The 20,627-nt window shown below is 37.1% G+C and overlaps 2 protein-coding genes across 3 annotated transcripts in view; one reads left to right on the top strand and one right to left on the bottom strand.

The window, feature by feature from the left end:
* Positions 1-20,627, top strand: part of LOC122971172 (receptor-type tyrosine-protein phosphatase eta-like) — a 28,303-nt gene that overhangs the window by 3,051 nt on the left and 4,625 nt on the right. Inside the window, exons 2-18 of one of the 2 annotated variants that reach the window (XM_044337697.1) lie at positions 31-64; positions 267-527; positions 730-981; positions 1,138-1,389; positions 1,646-1,900; positions 3,127-3,378; positions 15,802-16,062; positions 16,265-16,516; positions 16,705-16,956; positions 17,114-17,365; positions 17,522-17,773; positions 17,931-18,185; positions 18,392-18,643; positions 18,850-19,101; positions 19,312-19,563; positions 19,721-19,972; positions 20,342-20,599. In XM_044337697.1, coding sequence (XP_044193632.1) covers positions 31-64; positions 267-527; positions 730-981; positions 1,138-1,389; positions 1,646-1,900; positions 3,127-3,378; positions 15,802-16,062; positions 16,265-16,516; positions 16,705-16,956; positions 17,114-17,365; positions 17,522-17,773; positions 17,931-18,185; positions 18,392-18,643; positions 18,850-19,101; positions 19,312-19,563; positions 19,721-19,972; positions 20,342-20,599 — 4,096 coding nt within the window. Of the gene's footprint in view, positions 1-30; positions 65-266; positions 528-729; positions 982-1,137; positions 1,390-1,645; positions 1,901-2,516; positions 2,870-3,126; positions 3,379-15,801; positions 16,063-16,264; positions 16,517-16,704; positions 16,957-17,113; positions 17,366-17,521; positions 17,774-17,930; positions 18,186-18,391; positions 18,644-18,849; positions 19,102-19,311; positions 19,564-19,720; positions 19,973-20,341; positions 20,600-20,627 lie in introns of those variants that run through there. The other variant, XM_044337698.1, reaches the window with a different exon arrangement.
* Positions 9,066-12,388, bottom strand: LOC122971181 (ferritin heavy chain A-like). Its single transcript, XM_044337710.1, is given in 5 exon segments — positions 9,066-9,571; positions 10,904-11,009; positions 11,011-11,042; positions 11,559-11,662; positions 12,273-12,388. Coding segments are annotated over 4 exon segments (261 nt in total). The 5' UTR covers positions 11,661-11,662; positions 12,273-12,388; the 3' UTR covers positions 9,066-9,550.

Raw genomic sequence — 20,627 nt, 5'->3', positions numbered from 1 at the left:
CCAATGATTCTGTTGCTGTTCTGTTTTTAGGGTGCCACTAACTCCAACACAAGATCAACACCAGGTATAACGCTGACAAGAACAAAGACAAAAACACAACAAACTACAATATCAACCACTCCACTGACAACCACAACCATTCTGACAACTAAACCACTGCTGTCCTTTATATTTGTTTGGTGACATGTCTGCTTTTCTTTGTATTATAAGTGCAGACTTGTGTGTTTTTAAAATGAAACTGTCAACTTTGTCTTTTTTTTTTTTAGCTCCTGTAGATGTAAAGAACGTGAAGGTGTTGGGTCAAAATGAGAGCAGTATAATTCTGATGTGGGACAAGGTTAACGACATCTCAACATACTTCCTGATGTATTTTAACAATGACAAGGTGGACAATATCACTGCACCTCATCAAGAGACATCGGTTACACATGTGGTCGCTCATTTGAGTGCTGGGACAAAATATAATTTTTCTCTCGTTACATTTAATGGAGCCAACAGCACTGGATACAATTTTTCTGCTGTCACTGGTAGGTGATGTTTGAGTATACATTTGGATTCAGGCACTTTTGATATGCAAATCAAAGATGAACAGCTATGTTTACTTGTACTTGTATTTTCCATTTATACACTCACTCCTATTTATCAGTTGAGCAACATAAAACTCGCAGCAGCTAATACAGAGACATGGTGATATATATTTACAAGGATGACTGTCTCTTTATATTCTAGCACCTCTTAATGCGAAAGAGTTTAAATCAATTGGACAAAATGAGACCAGTATAACTCTGCAGTGGAACAAAGTGGAGGACATCCTCAACTATACACTTGTGTTCAATGGAAGTGAGATAAACGTCACTGCATCAGCGGATCAAGGGACATACACAATCTCAGGACTCACAAGTGGGACTAAATATGACTTCACTCTCTTCACTGTGTTTGAAAATGCCAAAAGCAGTGGAGTAAACCTGACTGCAGTCACTGGTAAGATGTTTTCCTTTGGAATAAAATACTGGAATTGAATGAAACTATTAATTTTAAAAAACTACACAAAAACACAACATTTTGTTGTGTTTATCCAGTTATTGTTTTAAATCAAATTTTGTTACAGTTTCTCCTTAATGTCTCTTTATATTCTAGCACCTCTTAATGTGAAAGAGTTCAAATCAGTTGGACAAAATGAGACCAGTATAACTCTTCAGTGGAACAAAGTGGATGACATCCTCAGCTATACACTTGTGTTCAATGGAAGAGAGATAAACGTCACTGCATCAGCGGATCAAGGGACATACACAATCTCAGGACTCACAAGTGGGACTAAATATGACTTCACTCTCTTCACTGTGTTTGAATATGCCAAAAGCAGTGGAGTAAACCTGACTGCAGTCACTGGTAAGATGTTTTCCTCTTATAAAGCCCAACAACAAGAGCCAGGACAGAGCTCTGTAACCATATCTAATTTAAATTTTCTCAGTAACAGATGGGTGTTTCTCACTTAATATTTTGACTGTGGCTACTAATGGAATTGAATTCAACTTATTATTTTTTGAAAAAGTATACACTAAATAACATTTTGTTGGGTATATGTTGTCATTTTTTAAAATCAAATTGTTTTACAGTTCCTTTTCCATGTGTCTTTACATCCTAGAACCACGTAACGCAGAGGATTTTAAATCAGTTGGACAAAATGAGACCAGTATAACTCTGCAGTGGAACAAAGTGGAGGACATCCTCAACTATACACTTGTGTTCAATGGAAGTGAGATAAACGTCACTGCATCAGGGAAAGATCAAGTGACATACACTCACTCAGGACTCACAAGTGGGACTAAATATGACTTCACTCTCTTCACTGTGTTTGAATATGCCAAAAGCAGTGGAGTAAACCTGACTGCAGTCACTGGTAAGATGTTTTCCTCTTATATAAACCAACAACAAGAACAAGGACAGAGCTCTGTAACCATATCTAATTTAAATTTTCTCAGTAACAGATGGGTGTTTCTCACTTAATATTTTGACTGTGGCTACTAATGGAACTGGATGCAACTTATTGTTTGTTTGAAAAAGTGTACACTAAATAACATTTTGTTGAGTATATGTTGTCATTTTTTAAAATCAAATTTTGTTACAGTTCCTTCTCCATGTGTCTTTACATCCTAGAACCTCGTAATGCAGAGGATTTTAAATCAGTTGGACAAACTGAGACCAGTATAACTCTGCAGTGGAACAAAGTAGAGGACATCCACAACTATACACTTGTGTTCAATGGAAGGGAGATAAACGTCACTGCATCAGCGGATCAAGTGACACATAAAGTCTCAGGACTCACAAGTGGGACTAAATATGACTTCACTCTCTTCACTGTGTTTGAAACTGTCAGAAGCAGTGGAGTAAATCTGACTGCAATCACTGGTGAGATGTTTTCTCTCTTATATAGGCCCAAAACAAGAGCCAGGACAGAGCTCACTTGATATTTTTGACTATGGCTGATAAATACTGGAACTGAATGATCTATTCATTAAAAAAATATAGAAAACACAACATTTTGTTGTGTATATCCTGTTATTGTTTTAAATCAGATTTTGTTACAGTTTCTTCTTTATGTCTCTTTACATCCTAAAACCTCGTAATGCAGAGGAGTTTAAATCAGTTGGACAAACTGAGACCAGTATAACTCTGCAGTGGAACAAAGTGGAGGACATCCTCAACTATATACTTCTGTTCAATGGAAGTGAGATAAACGTCACTGCATCAGCGGATCAAGTGACATACACAATCTCAGGACTCACAAGTGGGACTAAATATGACTTCACTCTCTTCACTGTGTTTGAAAATGTCAGAAGCAGTGGAGTAAACCTGACTGCAGTCACTGGTAAGATGTTTTCCTCTTATATAAACCAACAACAAGAACAAGGACAGAGCTCTGTAACCATATCTAATTTAAATTTTCTCAGTAACAGATGGGTGTTTCTCACTTAATATTTTGACTGTGGCTACTAATGGAATTGAATTCAAATTATTGTTTGTTTGAAAAAGTATACACTAAATAACATTTTGTTGGGTATATGTTGTCATTTTTTAAAATCAAATTGTTTTACAGTTCCTTTTCCATGTGTCTTTACATCCTAGAACCTCGTAATGCAGAGGATTTTAAATCAGTTGGACAAAATGAGACCAGTATAACTCTGCAGTGGAACAAAGTGGAGGACATCCTCAACTATACACTTGTGTTCAATGGAAGTGAGATAAACGTCACTGCATCAGCGGATCAAGTGACACATAAAGTCTCAGGACTCACAAGTGGAACTAAATATGACTTCACTCTCTTCACTGTGTTTGAATATGCCAAAAGCAGTGGAGTAAACCTGACTGCAGTCACTGGTAAGATGTTTTTCTCTTATAAAGCCCAACAACAAGAGCCAGGACAGAGCTCAGTAAACATATCTAATTTAAAGTTTCTCAGTAACAGATGGGTGTTTCTCACTTGATATTTTGACTGTGGCTACTAATGGAATTGGATGCAACTTATTATTTGGTTGAAAAGAGTATCCAATACACAATAATTTGTCAGGTATAACCTGTCATTTTTTTAAAATTAGTTAAAGTTCATTCTCCATGTCTCTTTATAATTATCTATTTACATTGCAGCTCCTCGTAATGCAGAAGAGTTCAAATCAATTGGACAAAATGAGACCAGTATAACTCTGCAGTGGAACAAAGTGGAGGACATCCTCAACTATACACTTGTGTTCAATGGAAGTGAGATAAATGTCACTGCATCAGAGGGACATCAAGTGACATACACTCACTCAGGACTCACAAGTGGGACTAAATATGACTTCACTCTCTTCACTGTGTTTGAGAAAGTTAAAAGCACTGGATTCCAGTTTAACGCTGTGACTGGTAGGTGACCTTTAAGTATACATTAGGAGTCATTAGTTACAACATATAGACCCTTTATAAAGGGTGCTATATCAGATATTAAATAAAAATATATAAAATTCAATCTGAAAGTCATTCACATTGATATATGAGTGTGTGTTTTAAAGCACACATCCTTAATTTGGCGATGAGTCAAGGCTTTTTTCTTTCCATCAGTTCCCCCAATGGTGGATTTCGTCAATATGACAACACGCACTGTGACCAGTATAACTCTGGAGTGGAAGATCGTGAATAAAAACTGGAGCTACTTTCTACAAATCGATGGGAAAATTATTCCAGTTAAACCAAATGAATCCTCTAAAGTTGTGTCACATTCAGTCCCATCTCTCCGCCCTGGAACAGAGTATCAATTCAATGTGACCACATCCTTCTCTGAACTCAACAGCACTGCTTTTAAAGGCTTTACAGTAACAGGTATGTGCTCTGTTGTTAATTGATATTTTATTGAAGCTTTTTGAGAATGTTTGATTGAATTTTGTACTAACTTTTACAAATGAAAGGTTTTGTCTGTAATTATTTTCTCATCAATTCTGTCATTTCAGCCATAAACTGTAGCAGTGTAACCTGGCATGTTACTAGCTCATCAATCCAAGGAACGGTTGAAGGCTTGTTCTCGAAGGCAACAGCCACTAATGGCTCAAAAGAAATTCCAGCCAATCCTGAAGGCAGCAATGTGTCATTTACTGGCCTTTACCCTGGCGCAAACTATTCAGTGTCTCTTGTGTACGAACGAAATTCCATCTTCTTTCCACAGTGTGACCACGTATTGACAATCCGTAAGTTCAAAATGGATTTACCTCATCAGCTAAATGTTTGTCTGCATTTATTATTCCTACAGACATAAAGTGAAGTACTACTGTAGCATGATATTTCTCAATCTATACAGTATTTACAGTATATTCCTTTTGCAGTACAGTTTTTTGTGTGTCTGCTTGAAACCAAATCAGCAAATCTTCACTTCACTAAAGCTGGAATCACAGAATATTTGGCTTTTTCTTGATAAGTGACTTAAGCAATTAATCAGTTATCAATATTGTATGTGATATTACTGTGTTATATTGGACTATTTCTTAGGGATTGGATTAAAAGATAATTTAATGTTTTGCAGTGGAGTGCTGATTTTAAAATGATTTTATTTTCGTCAAAAATGTGTGTACCTATAGTAATGCACAAATTTGCGTTATCTTTTTTGACAAATCACATATTAACACTGGTCTGTTGGCATGTATGTTGAGGTTTGTAACTGTAAATGCATCTTTCCACTTGTTTTTACTCAGCTCCTTCAGATTTAACTGCTCGATGTGAGCACTGGGCAGCTGGATACTCTATCCTTATTGTCTTTGATAAACCGGATGGTTTGTGGACCACTGTGGAGGTGAATGTGACTGGGGAGACTTACAAGGAGCATAATAATGAGACACAGGATATCGAAATAGCTGGATTCCAACCTGCAAGAACATATGATGTATCTTTAGCCTTAATATCTGGGAATGTGAGAAGTCGTAAACCATATGTTTTTCAATGCCCTACTGATCCAAGGGGTGAGTCAAGTGAATGTATTAATTTATACTTTCCTGATATACATTTTAAACAGTATACTCTTACTTTTTCCTCATTTTTATACATTACAATATTCACCCTAGTGGGAAAAAAAGATAATGTGACTGTGATTCTCAGCTGTGTTGAATATCTTATTACTGCACTGTATGTTACAAAGCATTTAATCCAGATTTTACTCCCTGTAGGAGTCATTGCAGGGTCAGTGATTGCTATCCTGCTTTTTATAATTCTGGTCTGTCTGGCTGTCTTCATTTTGTTTTTAAGACCAGATATTATCAGGTTGGTGCAGACTCAGTGACAACACTAATTAGATTATCTTGCCAAAATATACTCAGTCAGACTCAAGCAGGGAACCTCTTTGCTTCTTTCCCACAGAAAAAAGACATTCATTGAAGGTTCCCGACTCTCTAATAAATCCAAGTAAGTACATTTTTAATCGTCTCTACATAATGTTAACACCACTGTCAGTTGTCGTAAAAAAATTAATTAGGTCTTCAAAATGAGGTAAATTTAATGTCAATCTTTATTCTGAAACATTCATGTATGAGTTCAGTTGCCTTACATATGATAAGGTATACAATCGTGTTTTTTTGTTCTGTTTTATTTCTTTCAGAGCTATTTCTATTGCAAAGTTTCCAGACCACTTCTATCACCTAAGTGCGGATGAAAACAGAGGTTTCAGCGAGGAATATGAGGTGCATAAAAAAGCTTATTGTACTTTGTTCTTCCTCTTCTACTCCTTCCTTTTATCTGTATAGTATTGTAAAACTGCATCTGTACAGTTTCGATACTGCTGAATTTGTTTTCTGTTTACCTTTGTCTCACTCACATGGCGTGTCATCTGCCAACATTCACACAGAACCTTCTTCCTGTTGGCACCGAGCAGACACGAAAGGTAGCTCTGCTGCCTGAGAACAAAGTGAAGAACCGTTTCAGCAATGTACTGCCATGTAAGCTCGTCCTCTTACTGCTGCATCATGACAGATCCATTGACACATTCCAGCTGTTGTGGTGCATTACAGTTAAACCATCTTCTGCTTTTTCAACCTAGATGACTGGTGTCGAGTGAGGCTAACTACATCCAATCCCGATGGGATCTCTGACTACATTAATGCCAGTTACATGCCAGTAGGTATTACTTGATAATTGACAATCTTTCTGTAACTAAAATATTCCATCATACAGGAAGCTTTCTCAATCACTATTGACTCAAACTGTCAAAAAAAACAACCTTAAAAGGGGAAGATTTAATAAACTTGAACAATTCATCATCTGGAATAAAGTTGCCACATTTCATTTGAAGTCTAGCAGTGTATGCAGTGCTGACTTTATGTGACTTCATGAGGATAAAATTGTGTTTTATGTCATAGTGAACAATATAGGACATATAAAAGCTAGAGAAGTGTACATATTAACTTTGACTATTGTTTCTTAGGGCTACAGCAGCAACCGAGAGTACATTGCTACTCAGGGTCCTCTGCCTGGTACAGTCAATGATTTCTGGAGGATGATCTGGGAACAAAGAGTGAGAGGCATCGTCATGGTAACCAACTGCATCGAGGGAGGACGGGTGAGTCTCCCGGAAGATATTTGATAGTTTTATTGCTAGATTTTAAGGGACCTTAAAACTTTTAAAAAATCAGTGAGCTGTTGTGAATCATTTGCTGTTATAGCTTATGTGTTGTCAAATGGTGACAACTTACATGTGTTACTGTTCACACAATTATTTCTATTTCAGTGTTTTCAAGGGTTTTTTCGGTCCCACAAAGAGCTGATACAGATCTATGGTTGTTGCTACAGATACATTAAAACAACCAAATTTTGTTTTTTGTATGTTTCCTTTCCCCAGACTAAGTGTGAACAGTACTGGCCTGCAGACGGCAAGACTTGCCTTTACGGAGAGATGCTGGTCACCACTAGTTCTGAGGAGCAAGAGTCCAACTGGACATTGAGGGAATTCAGAGTGAAACATGTACGTAACTAACATTTTAATGGTGTAACTAAATAAGTTTGGTATTAATATATCTCCAAGTCACAAAGCAAAACAAAGTGAATGAAAATTGTGAGTGTGTCTACACAGTCTGAATTTGTGCACATTTACTTTTGAAGAGGATGATGCTTGTGGTGTGTGATGAAGACTTCATGAATCATATACCAACCACTATACTGGTTGAAGAAACTGACCTACTTATGTGAATCTTCTTCACAGAAGAACACCTCACAAGAGCGCATAGTGAAACATTTCCACTTTACCGCCTGGCCTGACCATGGAGTCCCACAGGGCACTGGAGTCCTGATCCAGTTCAGAGAACTGGTCAGACATTACATACAGAGAGAGGGGACTGGGGAACCCACTGTGGTTCACGGCAGGTACAGAATGAGAACTTGTTTCTGCCTGAGCTAGAGTACCCTGTACCATTTGGTGGTCACTTTTAATGGAAACCACTTTGGTTAAATGTCATTTTAAAATTATGCATGAAATACTTGCTTATGACTGTTATACCTGGGCACTGACTTCTTATCTTTTGCTGTGTTGTCTTTCTTCTAGTGCTGGAGTGGGGAGGACAGGCACCATTATTACCTTGGATGTGCTGCTTCAGGAGCTAGAGCGAGAGAGAGCAGTGGGCATCAATGCCTTTGTGCACAAGATGAGATTGAGTCGACCACACATGGTGCAGACAGAGGTAAAGCTGATCATTTAGTTGCTTCAGGCTGAGCTGGAACTTCATTTAGTCACCCACTTATGTCTTTGAAGAAATCTCTTACATCACAGCAAGTGATACAGTAAAAGCACTGCTACAGTCAGCACAGTACTGTAGCTCATACTGGAAACATTTATGCAGTGTCCTGCAGTATTACTGCATACGAGGAAGTGTTAACCACAATACAGTGTATGCATTTCACCCCAAAAGAGTTCTGCTTTTCACATGACCAGCAACTTTGGTTTATTTCTTTCTAGTCCCAGTACATTTTCCTGCACCAATGCATCATGGACCGTCTGCAGCCAGATGAGAAGACTGAAGATCATATATATGAGAGTGTGGACATGATATATGTTAATGCCACTGCACTCCAAGAGTTTCGTTAAACGGCACACGTCTGAACTAAAAGAGATTATCTCTGCACTGAGACATTTATGCACTTAATGACAAACTAATTCTAAAGTCTACATGCTGTTTTGTATTATCAAGTGTCTGTAACTGTAAAAGAAAGATTCAAGTCTTATAGATTTACTGTATATGTATAGCAAATTTATATTTTACTTAATTTAATGTTTTCCTCTCATGTACTCAAAGTGTATTATTGTTATTATTATTATCCTATAAGGGAATAACACTCCAGATGACCAAAGAATGTTTTCAAATTACATTTATTAACAATAAGAAATGTAGAAAATGCTTTTCCATTTGTGCAAGAAATAAAATATTTTTAGTAAGAAAACTATAACTGAATGTGCTTTTACAAGGTCTGCAAAAAAAAAAAAAAAAAGTCAAACTGGCACAGAACAGCAGCTCACTTCAACCTGTGTGTAAATCTCACATTGTAAGCAGGGTCTTGTTTCAGAAATGTGGCCTTAATGTGTCAGTGTGCTGAGGATCTTGTTTGCTTGCTTCCTAAAGCAAACAACACTCTCACTGTCATCAAAGATCCTCCTCTGTGATAGTGTCACTCAGTGGGTCGTGCCTGCTGGAGGCAACCGAGAAGTTACAATGAATGAGTTCCTGTCTGGCTTTTTGGGCCTCTGAGTTGATGTCTACTGACACTGAATGCTGCTTGCCTGGATGAAGGGGCTCGATTTTACCAACTACAGGCGGGGGAGGGACGGAGAACTTCTTAGAGATGTTGTGCAGAACGCTGCACGCCTTGATGATGTTGGACTTTTTGTCCAAAGAGCCTTCTTGCGCAAAGCCAAGTTGCATCAGGCATCTGAAACGCCTCTTCGTGGAGCCGAGCGTTGTCCACATGACGTCGTAGATCTTGGCGTGGGCCTGGTTGAAGCGGCTCTCCTTCTCATTTGCGGGTTCCAACACAGGAGTCAAGACATGTTTGCTTAAGTTGTAGCCGCTCCCTCCTTTAAGAAAGAGATGAGAGAATACAATTAACACAACATCAGAGCAAGAAAACCATTAAATATTAATCCTAAAGATTGCGATGTAATGTGTTCTCAATATACGGATGACAATTAACACGCACTGTGGAGGAAAACAACAGGCATTACGTGCAGCTATTCCATAGAAGCCAGCATGAATCATGTGTTTGATTTAGAAGAAGATTAAGTAATAATGTGTTGCAATATACACACAAAAAGTGCATGCATCATTTCCTGTGCATACATTTACATACTGGCTGTGTGACAGTATGTAAATGTATGCCAATATGCTTGCATCAATGAAAACAAACAGGTATTGTTACAAAATTCCTAATATAAAAAAAGGAAGTAATTTAATACAAATCTTATAATAGATTTATTTTTTCATACAAGATTAGTCTGAAAGGTCATTCTTGACATTGGAAACAGTAGTTTGACAAAAGGTATTTTAACTTTAAGTCTACTTTAGAGCTGCAACAATTAATTGATTAGTTTGATTTATTTATTGACTGGAACAGTGAGCAGTTTGAAACATTAAAGATGCACCGCACCAGAGTTAGTTTGAAGCTAACTTGCATCCGTAGTCTCTGACAAAAAACATACAACAGCACAACAACAAACAGTACAAAGCAAAACAACAACAAAAAAAACACAGAACACACCATACAAAATACACACACACACACACACAGACATATAGTTGACAACTATGAAATTAATCGGCAACTATTGCGATAATTGATCGTTCTGAGTCATTTTAAAGAAAATGTCTCAAATTCTCTGGTTCCAGCTTCTTAAATGTGAATATTTTCTGGTTTATTTAGTGCTCTGTGACAGTAAACTGAATATCTTAAGGTTGTGGACAAAACAAGACATTTGAAGACGTCACCTTGGGTTTTGGGAAACGGTGATCAACACTGTCATTTTATAGACCAAACAACTAATTGATTAATCGACATGAAAATAATTGTTAGCCTAGTCCACTTTTTGTTTTTTGTTTTTTAAACAAAGACTTCAACTGCATCTCATGGTCACAGAGTTTGCTCAGTTGCCATGGTGATTCTGGGGTTCCATGTTGTCTCCAGCTCAGTTGTCATGGTGATCTGGAGCTGGAATCATGGAAATGCCATGACACCTGGGCAAACTCGATTAAGCGGAGGAAGACTGAGCTAACGGTGAAAGCTATCAGATTAGATGTTTTGGATGAAAATGAAGGATTATTATTTTAATTCTTCATGCATCAACAAAAAAATCTTTCAATTACAACAAAAATGGCTTGAAAATACTGCCCTAAACTGTACATTGTGCACTTACAGCAATAGTCTGAAGCAAAATTCGGCCTCCTCTCATGTTCTGATATTCCAGCAGCTTCTCAGTCTGCTCTCTCTCCTTCACTGAACGCTCCAGGAAAAAATTTTGGCAAGGCAACATTATCCCTGTCAAAATACATCCCCTAAAAGAGATGAGAGAACCACAGTATTTAGAGATTACAGTGCAGACAAGTAAGGAAAATAATCAATACAAAAACAGAACTTAAATACATTTCCTAATAAGCACTGCTTATCAAATACAGCAACTACATTGCTGTGGATTAGGGCTGAATCTAACCATTATTTTCGTTATTGATTCATCTGTCAATTATTTTTCACAATTGATCATGTCAAAAAATGGTGAAAAATGTCAATAGTACTATTTCCCAAAGCCTAAGATGACGTCCTCAAATGTCTTCTTTTGTTCCAACCAACAGTCCACAACTTAAAGATATTCAGTTTACCATCACAGGGGACTAAAGAAACATTCACTTTTAAGAAGCTGGAACCAGAGAATTTGGACAAATTTTGTTACAGAACGACTCAAAACGATCAACTAATTATCAAAATACGTGGAGATTAATTTAATAGTTGGCTAACTAATTGATTAATCGTTGCAGCTCTACTCTGGATTAATGTAGTTGTTACATAATTCTTACCAGAGCAAGGTAGGTGTAGGATGCATTGAGCTTCAGGTTGATGAACTTGTTGATGTCTCCTTCGCACTCCGAATGGAGGTTTTGTTTTACCACAGACTGCATTTCTGAAAGACAGAAAAAAAACACTGCAATTAATGCGACTTGTATAAACCAAATCCAGTTCTGACCTTGGTGGTGATGAAGCCAACATTTAACCTCAGATAGTTTTATGTGTCTCCCGATTTTGTTCACTCGCCCTTTGGAGTAAGTTGATACAAGTTCTGCGCTTCTTTGCCGGACAACTATTAAGTAACAGATATTTAACAGCTTTAGTTAAACATCAGCCAGACTGTCGTCATGTGTCGTGAAGTGTGTTGGGGTTCAAGTGGGATGTAACCTCTGAGGTCAGGTGTTCAGAAAGCTAGGTCACGCTCACGCATGTTTTGTTAGCTGTTAAGTTGAACTGAAGTTCGGTTAACACTCGTTACATAGAATTAGTTCAAGAAAGCATCAGCTCCACCTCAAAAGCCCTGACTTTATCTCTTCTTGAAAACACAAACAAAAGGCTACTGACGCCATCTTAATAAGTGAACGCTGACAGCTAACGTTAGCCGAAGTTGTATACTGACTGACTGGTTAGCTTACGTTTCAATGTTAGCATCAACGAGTTAACCCAAGAGACAGATATGTTAGCTGAGCCTGACTGTGGCTAAAATTTGGTCTTTTGTCACTCACTTGGCCTGTGATAGTAGCGCTACTCCACTTCGCCAGTACTACTATGGCTGGCTGGTTGATTTTATCGTCTTGTTTACGCTTGACACAAGATTTCTGTTTCCTAGGATGGCGAAGTCATGACCCGACCTACTCTGCCTCTGATTGGCTTACCCTGACCAATCTAACTCCTCATGCCTAAACCTAACCAACCCAACCAACGAAGGCAACGAGTATTAGCCAATCAGAGACAGAATAGGGCGGGTCATGACTTCGCCATCCTAGAAAACAAATTACGTTTGCGTGTTTCTACTCTCAGTCTGTGCATCTCGGCTGCCATCCCTTGTGTTGGGGGAGCATGACATATTTCCGGCAATGTTCAATCAACCTAAGCATTAAAAAAACAGCTAATTGTTTTAATACGTTTGAGTAAAAGTGACCATATATTGCTGAGCCATAATACTGTAACAGATACTTTTTTTTAAACTCCAGGCCCAACCAACATGTTAAACAGTGTTTCAAAGTGCTCCACGATGCTCAGTCAAGTGAAAACCTCAACAAACATGAGGACATGACACATTTTCAGATAAAACCTGTGGTGATGGGAAGCCAGTATAGCCTATGTCTTGGCTATGGTGAGGAGTAATGTAGTGGATAAAATGTTACAGTAAAGTTACAGCATACTGCAGTCTGTTGAGAATCTGGGAGGGTGGGCTAAACAGGGAACTGAAACACTTATGATAATAAGAGTGCAGCATCATTCAGCATCAGTGATTCAGAGGGTAACAGACTTAGTGATGCCCTCAGAAATGTTAAGCAGAATAATTGTACAAGTGGTATTTTTCCATTTTTACAGATACACATAGTGCACAGTAGGACCTCATATACTGTCAGCCTGGGTCAGTGCAATACTTTTGATAGACCTGAAAACTTTACATTTTTCCCTGTATTTGCACATTTTGTTGTACTGCAAACTCACTACTAGGTTTTACTTACACCAAAGTAATAACTTAAATCAGTTTTGTTCATGCAGTTGTAAGTTTTAAATAGATGAAATGTAGATTCTTCTTTATGTTATTGACAAAGCCAGATTGGAGCTCCAGGTTAGATATTAGTTTCACTTAGTAATAACTTTATAGTTCAGGTCTTAAAATGTCATAAAAGTTATCATGCAGACAGGAACCAAAAATCATAAAATACAGTAAGTTTTCATGAATGTTGAATAAATATTCTTTTTAAAAAGAGCAGTGGTTATGCGCAGTATCTAACATATATGTTCATAATGGTTTGTTTCAGAGTGATATTATGTAACTTTATTAGATGGGGAAAACTATTATTATTTATGAAGGCCAACTTCCTCCTCATGTTTCCCCAATGGACAGCGCTGGATAATGTTATCTTTGACAGACCAGCACTTTTATTAATCTGTAGTGTGAAACACTGTGAAGCCCTCATCCGCTGTTAAATATATAAGTGGTGGTGGTGTTTTCTGTCTGCAGTTCTTCATAGATGTTAACCACAAGGAAGCTATAAATATCACAACCCAGTGAGACAGTGCAGAGAAACCTAAAGCAAATCAATTCTGTGAAATCAGCCCAAAAGAAGGGACCAGACAGTCATTTTAAATATGAAATCTTTAAAACAATTATTTAAAAGTACTAACAAATAATAAAATTAACAAATAATTATAAATTAACTCAAGCAGTATTTGAAAGATTTTCTGGGGTAATATAAATGTTTGTTTACACATCATAAAGGTACAGTCACAAACTAGTAATGACAAACACACAGCAGATATAAAGCAATTTACATTGATTTCAAATGTACGTACCTTTGACATGTGGCACTCAAATGACCGTTAATAAGGAAGTAACAGGCGGGGCAAAGGTCTTTGCGGTTGTACAAGGCCAAAAGGAGAAGCAGCTATTTACTTAGTCACTTGCCATTATAAGCAGGGACCAGAGATTACAAGAGGAGGACATGGTTAAGAATTAAAAGTCAACACGACTGAAATGAAGTTAATATTGGACTGCGTCAGCTGAAAAACATTGTTTGCCAACCTGAAGTGCTGTTGTTTTAGTCAACACACAAGTGGCAGTACTGAAAATAGAAACTTGAAGTTCACCCTGGGACGGCAAACCAAAAGGAATTTAACAAGTTTATAGTATGTCTGCAGCTTATTAAATCTTTACAATGATGTTATCTTTCAAAGTCACCCCAAACCACTTGCTGCTGTGTGTCTTCCTGAGTCTACTTCGGGTAAGTTTTTTTTAACTTCTACTTTGATAGTGATCAGATAGTGTACCTTTATTCACCAGAAGGTTACCCTCAACAAAAGGAAACAATACAGTGACAAAACCACAGAGATTCAGTGCGCGATATGCTCCATACCAAAGTTTTGACAGTGGAGTTTAATACTCTGAAATATCAAAATGTACATTGTACAGAAAACAAAAAAGACTATTGAACAGCATAAGGATGATGGACTTTTTCAGATGGTGAAATATGAATTTATTATTTCCCAGCTGCAGTAATGTTTTCTCACCCACTTCCTCAGAGACACAAAAGTATGAATGAGGAAATAACTTGTTAAGTTTAAAACAGAAAGGGAGCTGTACCTCCAATATGTATTGTTAACTTTATTTTATATTCTAGACAAGCGGATGATCTGTATCTGGATACTGTTTTGTATTATAGCCTATATTTATTAAAAAATATAGTATTTTGACTGTTATAATAGGGAAATAAATATGGCGCATGGAAGATATTTTAAGAGCCTATTGTGCACAAATATCTGTATTCAGTGAATGTGTTTTGCTATTATTTAAAAAAAGCAATGATGTGACAGTTCTGTCTGACTTAATCTTTCTGTCTGCTCATTAACCAGCATATGTTAGGTGTTGTACTTGTTGTAGATTTAAAAGTAGAAGTACAATATGCAAAAAAAAAAAAGAATTCTGGACCATAATTTGCATTTGAAGATCTCTGTTTCCTCAAGGTTCATACACATCAATATCACATATTTGTCTCAGAAGGTTTTGTCTACCTATAAGGGAACTGTTGAGTAGAAAGTAGAGTAGAACTTGTTTTTTGAACATTCCCATCATGCTGCTTGTTCACAGTACAGGTACAGTATGATATACATACAAGATAAAAGCAGAAATATTATTACTGCATTAGAGTTCTGTCAACAGTGTCGATTCCATAGCTAGGTGAACACTTCTGGCAATTTTGTGAATTATGAAACTAAACTTTGATATTTTTGGGATTAGGTGTGCCCCAATGATTCTGTTGCTGTTCTGTTTTTAGGGTGCCACTAACTCCAACACAAGATCAACACCAAGCACAACAGTGACAACAAGTACAAAAACACCACAAACAACAACGTCAACCACTCCACTGACAACCACAACCGTTATTACAACTAAACCACGTAAGTATGAGCTGCTCTCCTTTACATTTGTTTGGTGACATGTCTGCTTTTCTTTGTATTATAAGTGCAGACTTGTGTGTTTTTAAAATGAAACTGTCAACTCTTTGTCTTTTTTTTTAGCTCCTGTAGATGTAAAGAACGTGAAGGTGTTGGATCAAACTGAGAGCAGTATAACTCTGATGTGGGACAAGGTTGACAACATCTCAACATACTTCCTGAAGTATGATAACAATGACAAGGTGGACAATATCACTGCATCTCATCAAGAGACATCGGTTACACATGTGGTCGCTCATTTGAGTGCTGGGACAAAATATAATTTTTCTCTCGTTACATTTAATGGAGCCAACAGCCCTGGATACAATTTTTCTGCTGTCACTGGTAGGTGATGTTTGAGTATACATTTGGATTCAGGCACTTTTGATATGCAAATCAAAGATGAACAGCTATGTTTACTTGTACTTGTATTTTCCATTTATACACTCACTCCTATTTATCAGTTGAGCAACATAAAACTCGCAGCAGCTAATACAGAGACATGGTGATATATATTTACAAGGATGACTGTCTCTTTATATTCTAGCACCTCTTAATGCGAAAGAGTTTAAATCAGTTGGACAAACTGAGACCAGTATAACTCTGCAGTGGAACAAAGTGGATGACATCCTCAACTATATACTTGTGTTCAATGGAAAGGAGATAAAGGTCACTGCATCAGCGGATCAAGTGAAACATAACGTCTCAGGACTCACAAGTGGGACTAAATATGACTTCATTCTCTTCACTGTGTTTGAATATGCCAAAAGCAGTGGAGTAAACCTGACTGCAGTCACTGGTAAGATGTTTTTCTCTTATAGAGCCCACAACAAGAGCCAGGACAGAGCTTACTTAATATTTTTGACTATGGCTGATAAAATAGAATGAAACTATTCATTTTTAAAAAAAATATAGAAAATGACAGGCTGTTATTGTTTTAAATCAAATTTTGTTACAGTTTCTTCTTTATGTCTCTTTGCATCCTAGAACCTCGTAATGCAGAGGATTTTAAATCAATTGGACAAAATGAGACCAGTATAACTCTGCAGTGGAACAAAGTGCATGGCATCCACAACTATATACTCGTGTTCAATGGAAGTGAGATGAACGTCACTGCATCAGCGGATCGAGGGACATACACAATCCCACGACTCACAAGTGGGACCAAATACAATTTCACCCTCTTCACTGTGTTTGAAACTGTCAGAAGCAGTGGAGTAAAACTAACTGCAGTCACTGGTAAGATGTTTTCATTTGGAATAAAATACTGGAATTGAATGAAACTATTCATTTTAAAAAAACTACCCAAAAACACAACATTTTGTTGTGTTTATCCTGTTATTGTTTTAAATTAAATTTTGTTACAGTTTCTTTTTTATGTGTCTTTACATCCTAGAACCTCGTAATGCAGAGGATTTTAAATCAGTTGGACAAAATGAGACCAGTATAACTCTGCAGTGGAACAAAGTAGAGGACATCCTCAACTATACACTTGTGTTCAATGGAAAGGAGATAAACGTCACTGCATCAGCGGATCAAGTGAAACATAACGTCTCAGGACTCACAAGTGGGACTAAATATGACTTCACTCTCTTCACTGTGTTTGAATATGCCAAAAGCAGTGGAGTAAACCTGACTGCAGTCACTGGTAAGATGTTTTCCTTTGGAATAAAATACTGGAATTGAATGAAACTATTAATTTTAAAAAACTACACAAAAACACAACATTTTGTTGTGTTTATCCTGTTATTGTTTTAAATCAAATTTTCTTACAGTTTCTCCTTAATGTCTCTTTATATTCTAGCACCTCTTAATGTGAAAGAGTTTAAATCAGTTGGACAAAATGAGACCAGTATAACTCTGCAGTGGAACAAAGTGGGGGACATCCTCAACTATACACTTGTGTTCAATGGAAGGGAGATAAACGTCACTGCATCAGCGGATCCAGTGACGTACACTCACTCAGAACTCACAAGTGGGACTAAATATGACTTCACTCTCTTCACTGTGTTTGAATATGCCAAAAGCAGTGGAGTAAACCTGACTGCAGTCACTGGTGAGATGTTTTCCTTTGGAATAAAATACTGGAATTGAATGAAACTATTCATTTAAAAAAAACTACCCAAAAACACAACATTTTGTTGTGTTTATCCTGTTATTGTTTTAAATTAAATTTTGTTACAGTTTCTTTTTTATGTCTCTTTACATCCTAGAACCTCGTAATGCAGAGGATTTTAAATCAGTTGGACAAAATGAGACCAGTATAACTCTGCAGTGGAACAAAGTGGAGGACATCCTCAGCTATACACTTGTGTTCAATGGAAGTGAGATAAACGTCACTGCATCAGGGAAAGATCAAGTGACATACACTCACTCAGGACTCACAAGTGGGACTAAATATGACTTCACTCTCTTCACTGTGTTTGAATATGCCAAAAGCAGTGGAGTAAACCTGACTGCAGTCACTGGTAAGATGTTTTTCTCTTATATAGGCCCACAACAAGAGCCAGGACAGAGCTCACCTAATATTTTTGACTATGGCTGATAAATACTGGAACTGAATGAAATATTCATTAAAAAAAAATATAGAAAACACATTTTGTTGTGTTTATCCTGTTATTGTTTAAAATCAGATTTTGTTACATTTTCTTCTTTATGTCTCTTTACATCCTAGAACCTCGTAATGCAGAGGATTTTAAATCAGTTGGACAAACTGACACCAGTATAACTCTGCAGTGGAACAAAGTAGAGGACATCCTCAACTATACACTTGTGTTCAATGGAAAGGAGATAAAGGTCACTGCATCAGCGGATCAAGTGAAACATAACGTCTCAGGACTCACAAGTGGGACTAAATATGACTTCACTCTCTTCGCTGTGTTTGAAAACGTCAGAAGCAGTGGAGTAAACCTGACTGCAGTCACTAGTAAGATGTTTTTCTCTTATATAGGCCCACAACAAGAGCCAGGACAGAGCTCACTTAATATTTTTGACTATGGCTGATAAATACCGGAACTGAATGAAATATTCATTAAAAAAATATATAGAAAACACATTTTGTTGTGTATATCCTGTTATTGTTTAAAATCAGATTTTGTTACATTTTCTTCTTTATGTCTCTTTACATCCTAGAACCTCGTAATGCAGAGGATTTTAAATCAGTTGGACAAACTGACACCAGTATAACTCTGCAGTGGAACAAAGTAGAGGACATCCTCAACTATACACTTGTGTTCAATGGAAAGGAGATAAACGTCACTGCATCAGCGGATCAAGTGAAACATAACGTCTCAGGACTCACAAGTGGGACCAAATATGACTTCACTCTCTTCACTGTGTTTGAATATGCCAAAAGCAGTGGAGTAAACCTGACTGCAGTCACTGGTGAGATGTTTTTCTCTTATATAGGCCCACAACAAGAGCCAGGACAGAGCTTACTTAATATTTTTGACTATGGCTGATAAAATAGAATGAAACTATTCATTTTTTAAAAAAAAAACTACACAAAAACACAACATTTTGTTGTGTTTATCCTGTTATTGTTTTAAATCAAATTTTCTTACAGTTTCTTCTTTATGTCTCTTTATATTCTAGCACCTCTTAATGTGAAAGAGTTTAAATCAGTTGGACAAAATGAGACCAGTATAACTCTGCAGTGGAACAAAGTGGAGGACATCCTCAACTATACACTTGTGTTCAATGGAAGGGAGATAAACGTCACTGCATCAGCGGATCGAGGGACATACACAATCCCACGACTCACAAGTGGGACCAAATACAATTTCACCCTCTTCACTGTGTTTGAAACTGTCAGAAGCAGTGGAGTAAAACTAACTGCAGTCACTGGTAAGATGTTTTCATTTGGAATAAAATACTGGAATTGAATGAAACTATTCATTTAAAAAAAACTACCCAAAAACACAACATTTTGTTGTGTTTATCCTGTTATTGTTTTAAATTAAATTTTGTTACAGTTTCTTTTTTATGTCTCTTTACATCCTAGAACCTCGTAATGCAGAGGATTTTAAATCAGTTGGACAAAATGAGACTAGTATAACTCTGCAGTGGAACAAAGTGGAGGACATCCTCAACTATACACTTGTGTTCAATGGAAGGGAGATAAACGTCACTGCATCAGCGGATCAAGGGACATACATTCACTCAGGACTCACAAGTGGGACTAAATATGACTTCACTCTCTTCACTGTGTTTGAATATGCCAAAAGCAGTGGAGTAAACCTGACTGCAGTCACTGGTAAGATGTTTTCCTCTTATAAAGCCCAACAACAAGAGCCAGGACAGAGCTCAGTAAACATATCTAATTTAAATTTTCTCGGTAACAGATGGGTGTTTTTCCACTTGATATTTTGACTGTGACTACTAATGGAATTAAATTCAACTTATTATTTGTTTGAATTTGTTTTGACTGGTGGGTGACCTTCAAGTATACATTAGGAGTCATTAGTTACAACGTATAGACCCTTTATAAAGAGTGCTATATCAGATATTAAATAAAAATATATACAATTCAATCTGAAAGTCATTCACATTGATACATGAGTGTGTGTTTTAAAGCACACATCCTTAATTTGGTGATGAGTCAAGGCTTTTTTCTTTCCATCAGTTCCCCCAATGGTGGATTTCGTCAATGTGACAACACGCACTGTGACCAGTATAACTCTGGAGTGGAAGATCGTGAATAAAAACTGGAGCTACTTTCTACAAATCAATGGGAAAATTATTCCAGTTGAACTAAATGAATCCTCTAATGTTGTGTCACATTCAGTCCCATCTCTCCGCCCTGGAACAGAGTATCAATTCAATGTGACCACATCCTTCTCTAAACTCAACAGCACTGCTTTTAAAGGCTTTACAGTAACAGGTATGTACTCTGTTGTTAAATGATATTT

This window comes from Thunnus albacares, chromosome 20 (genome assembly GCF_914725855.1).
Source record: "Thunnus albacares chromosome 20, fThuAlb1.1, whole genome shotgun sequence".
Lineage (NCBI taxonomy): Eukaryota > Metazoa > Chordata > Actinopteri > Scombriformes > Scombridae > Thunnus > Thunnus albacares.
The sequence above is the reverse complement of the archived record's forward strand: the minus strand, read 5'-3'. Positions and strand labels throughout refer to the sequence as shown.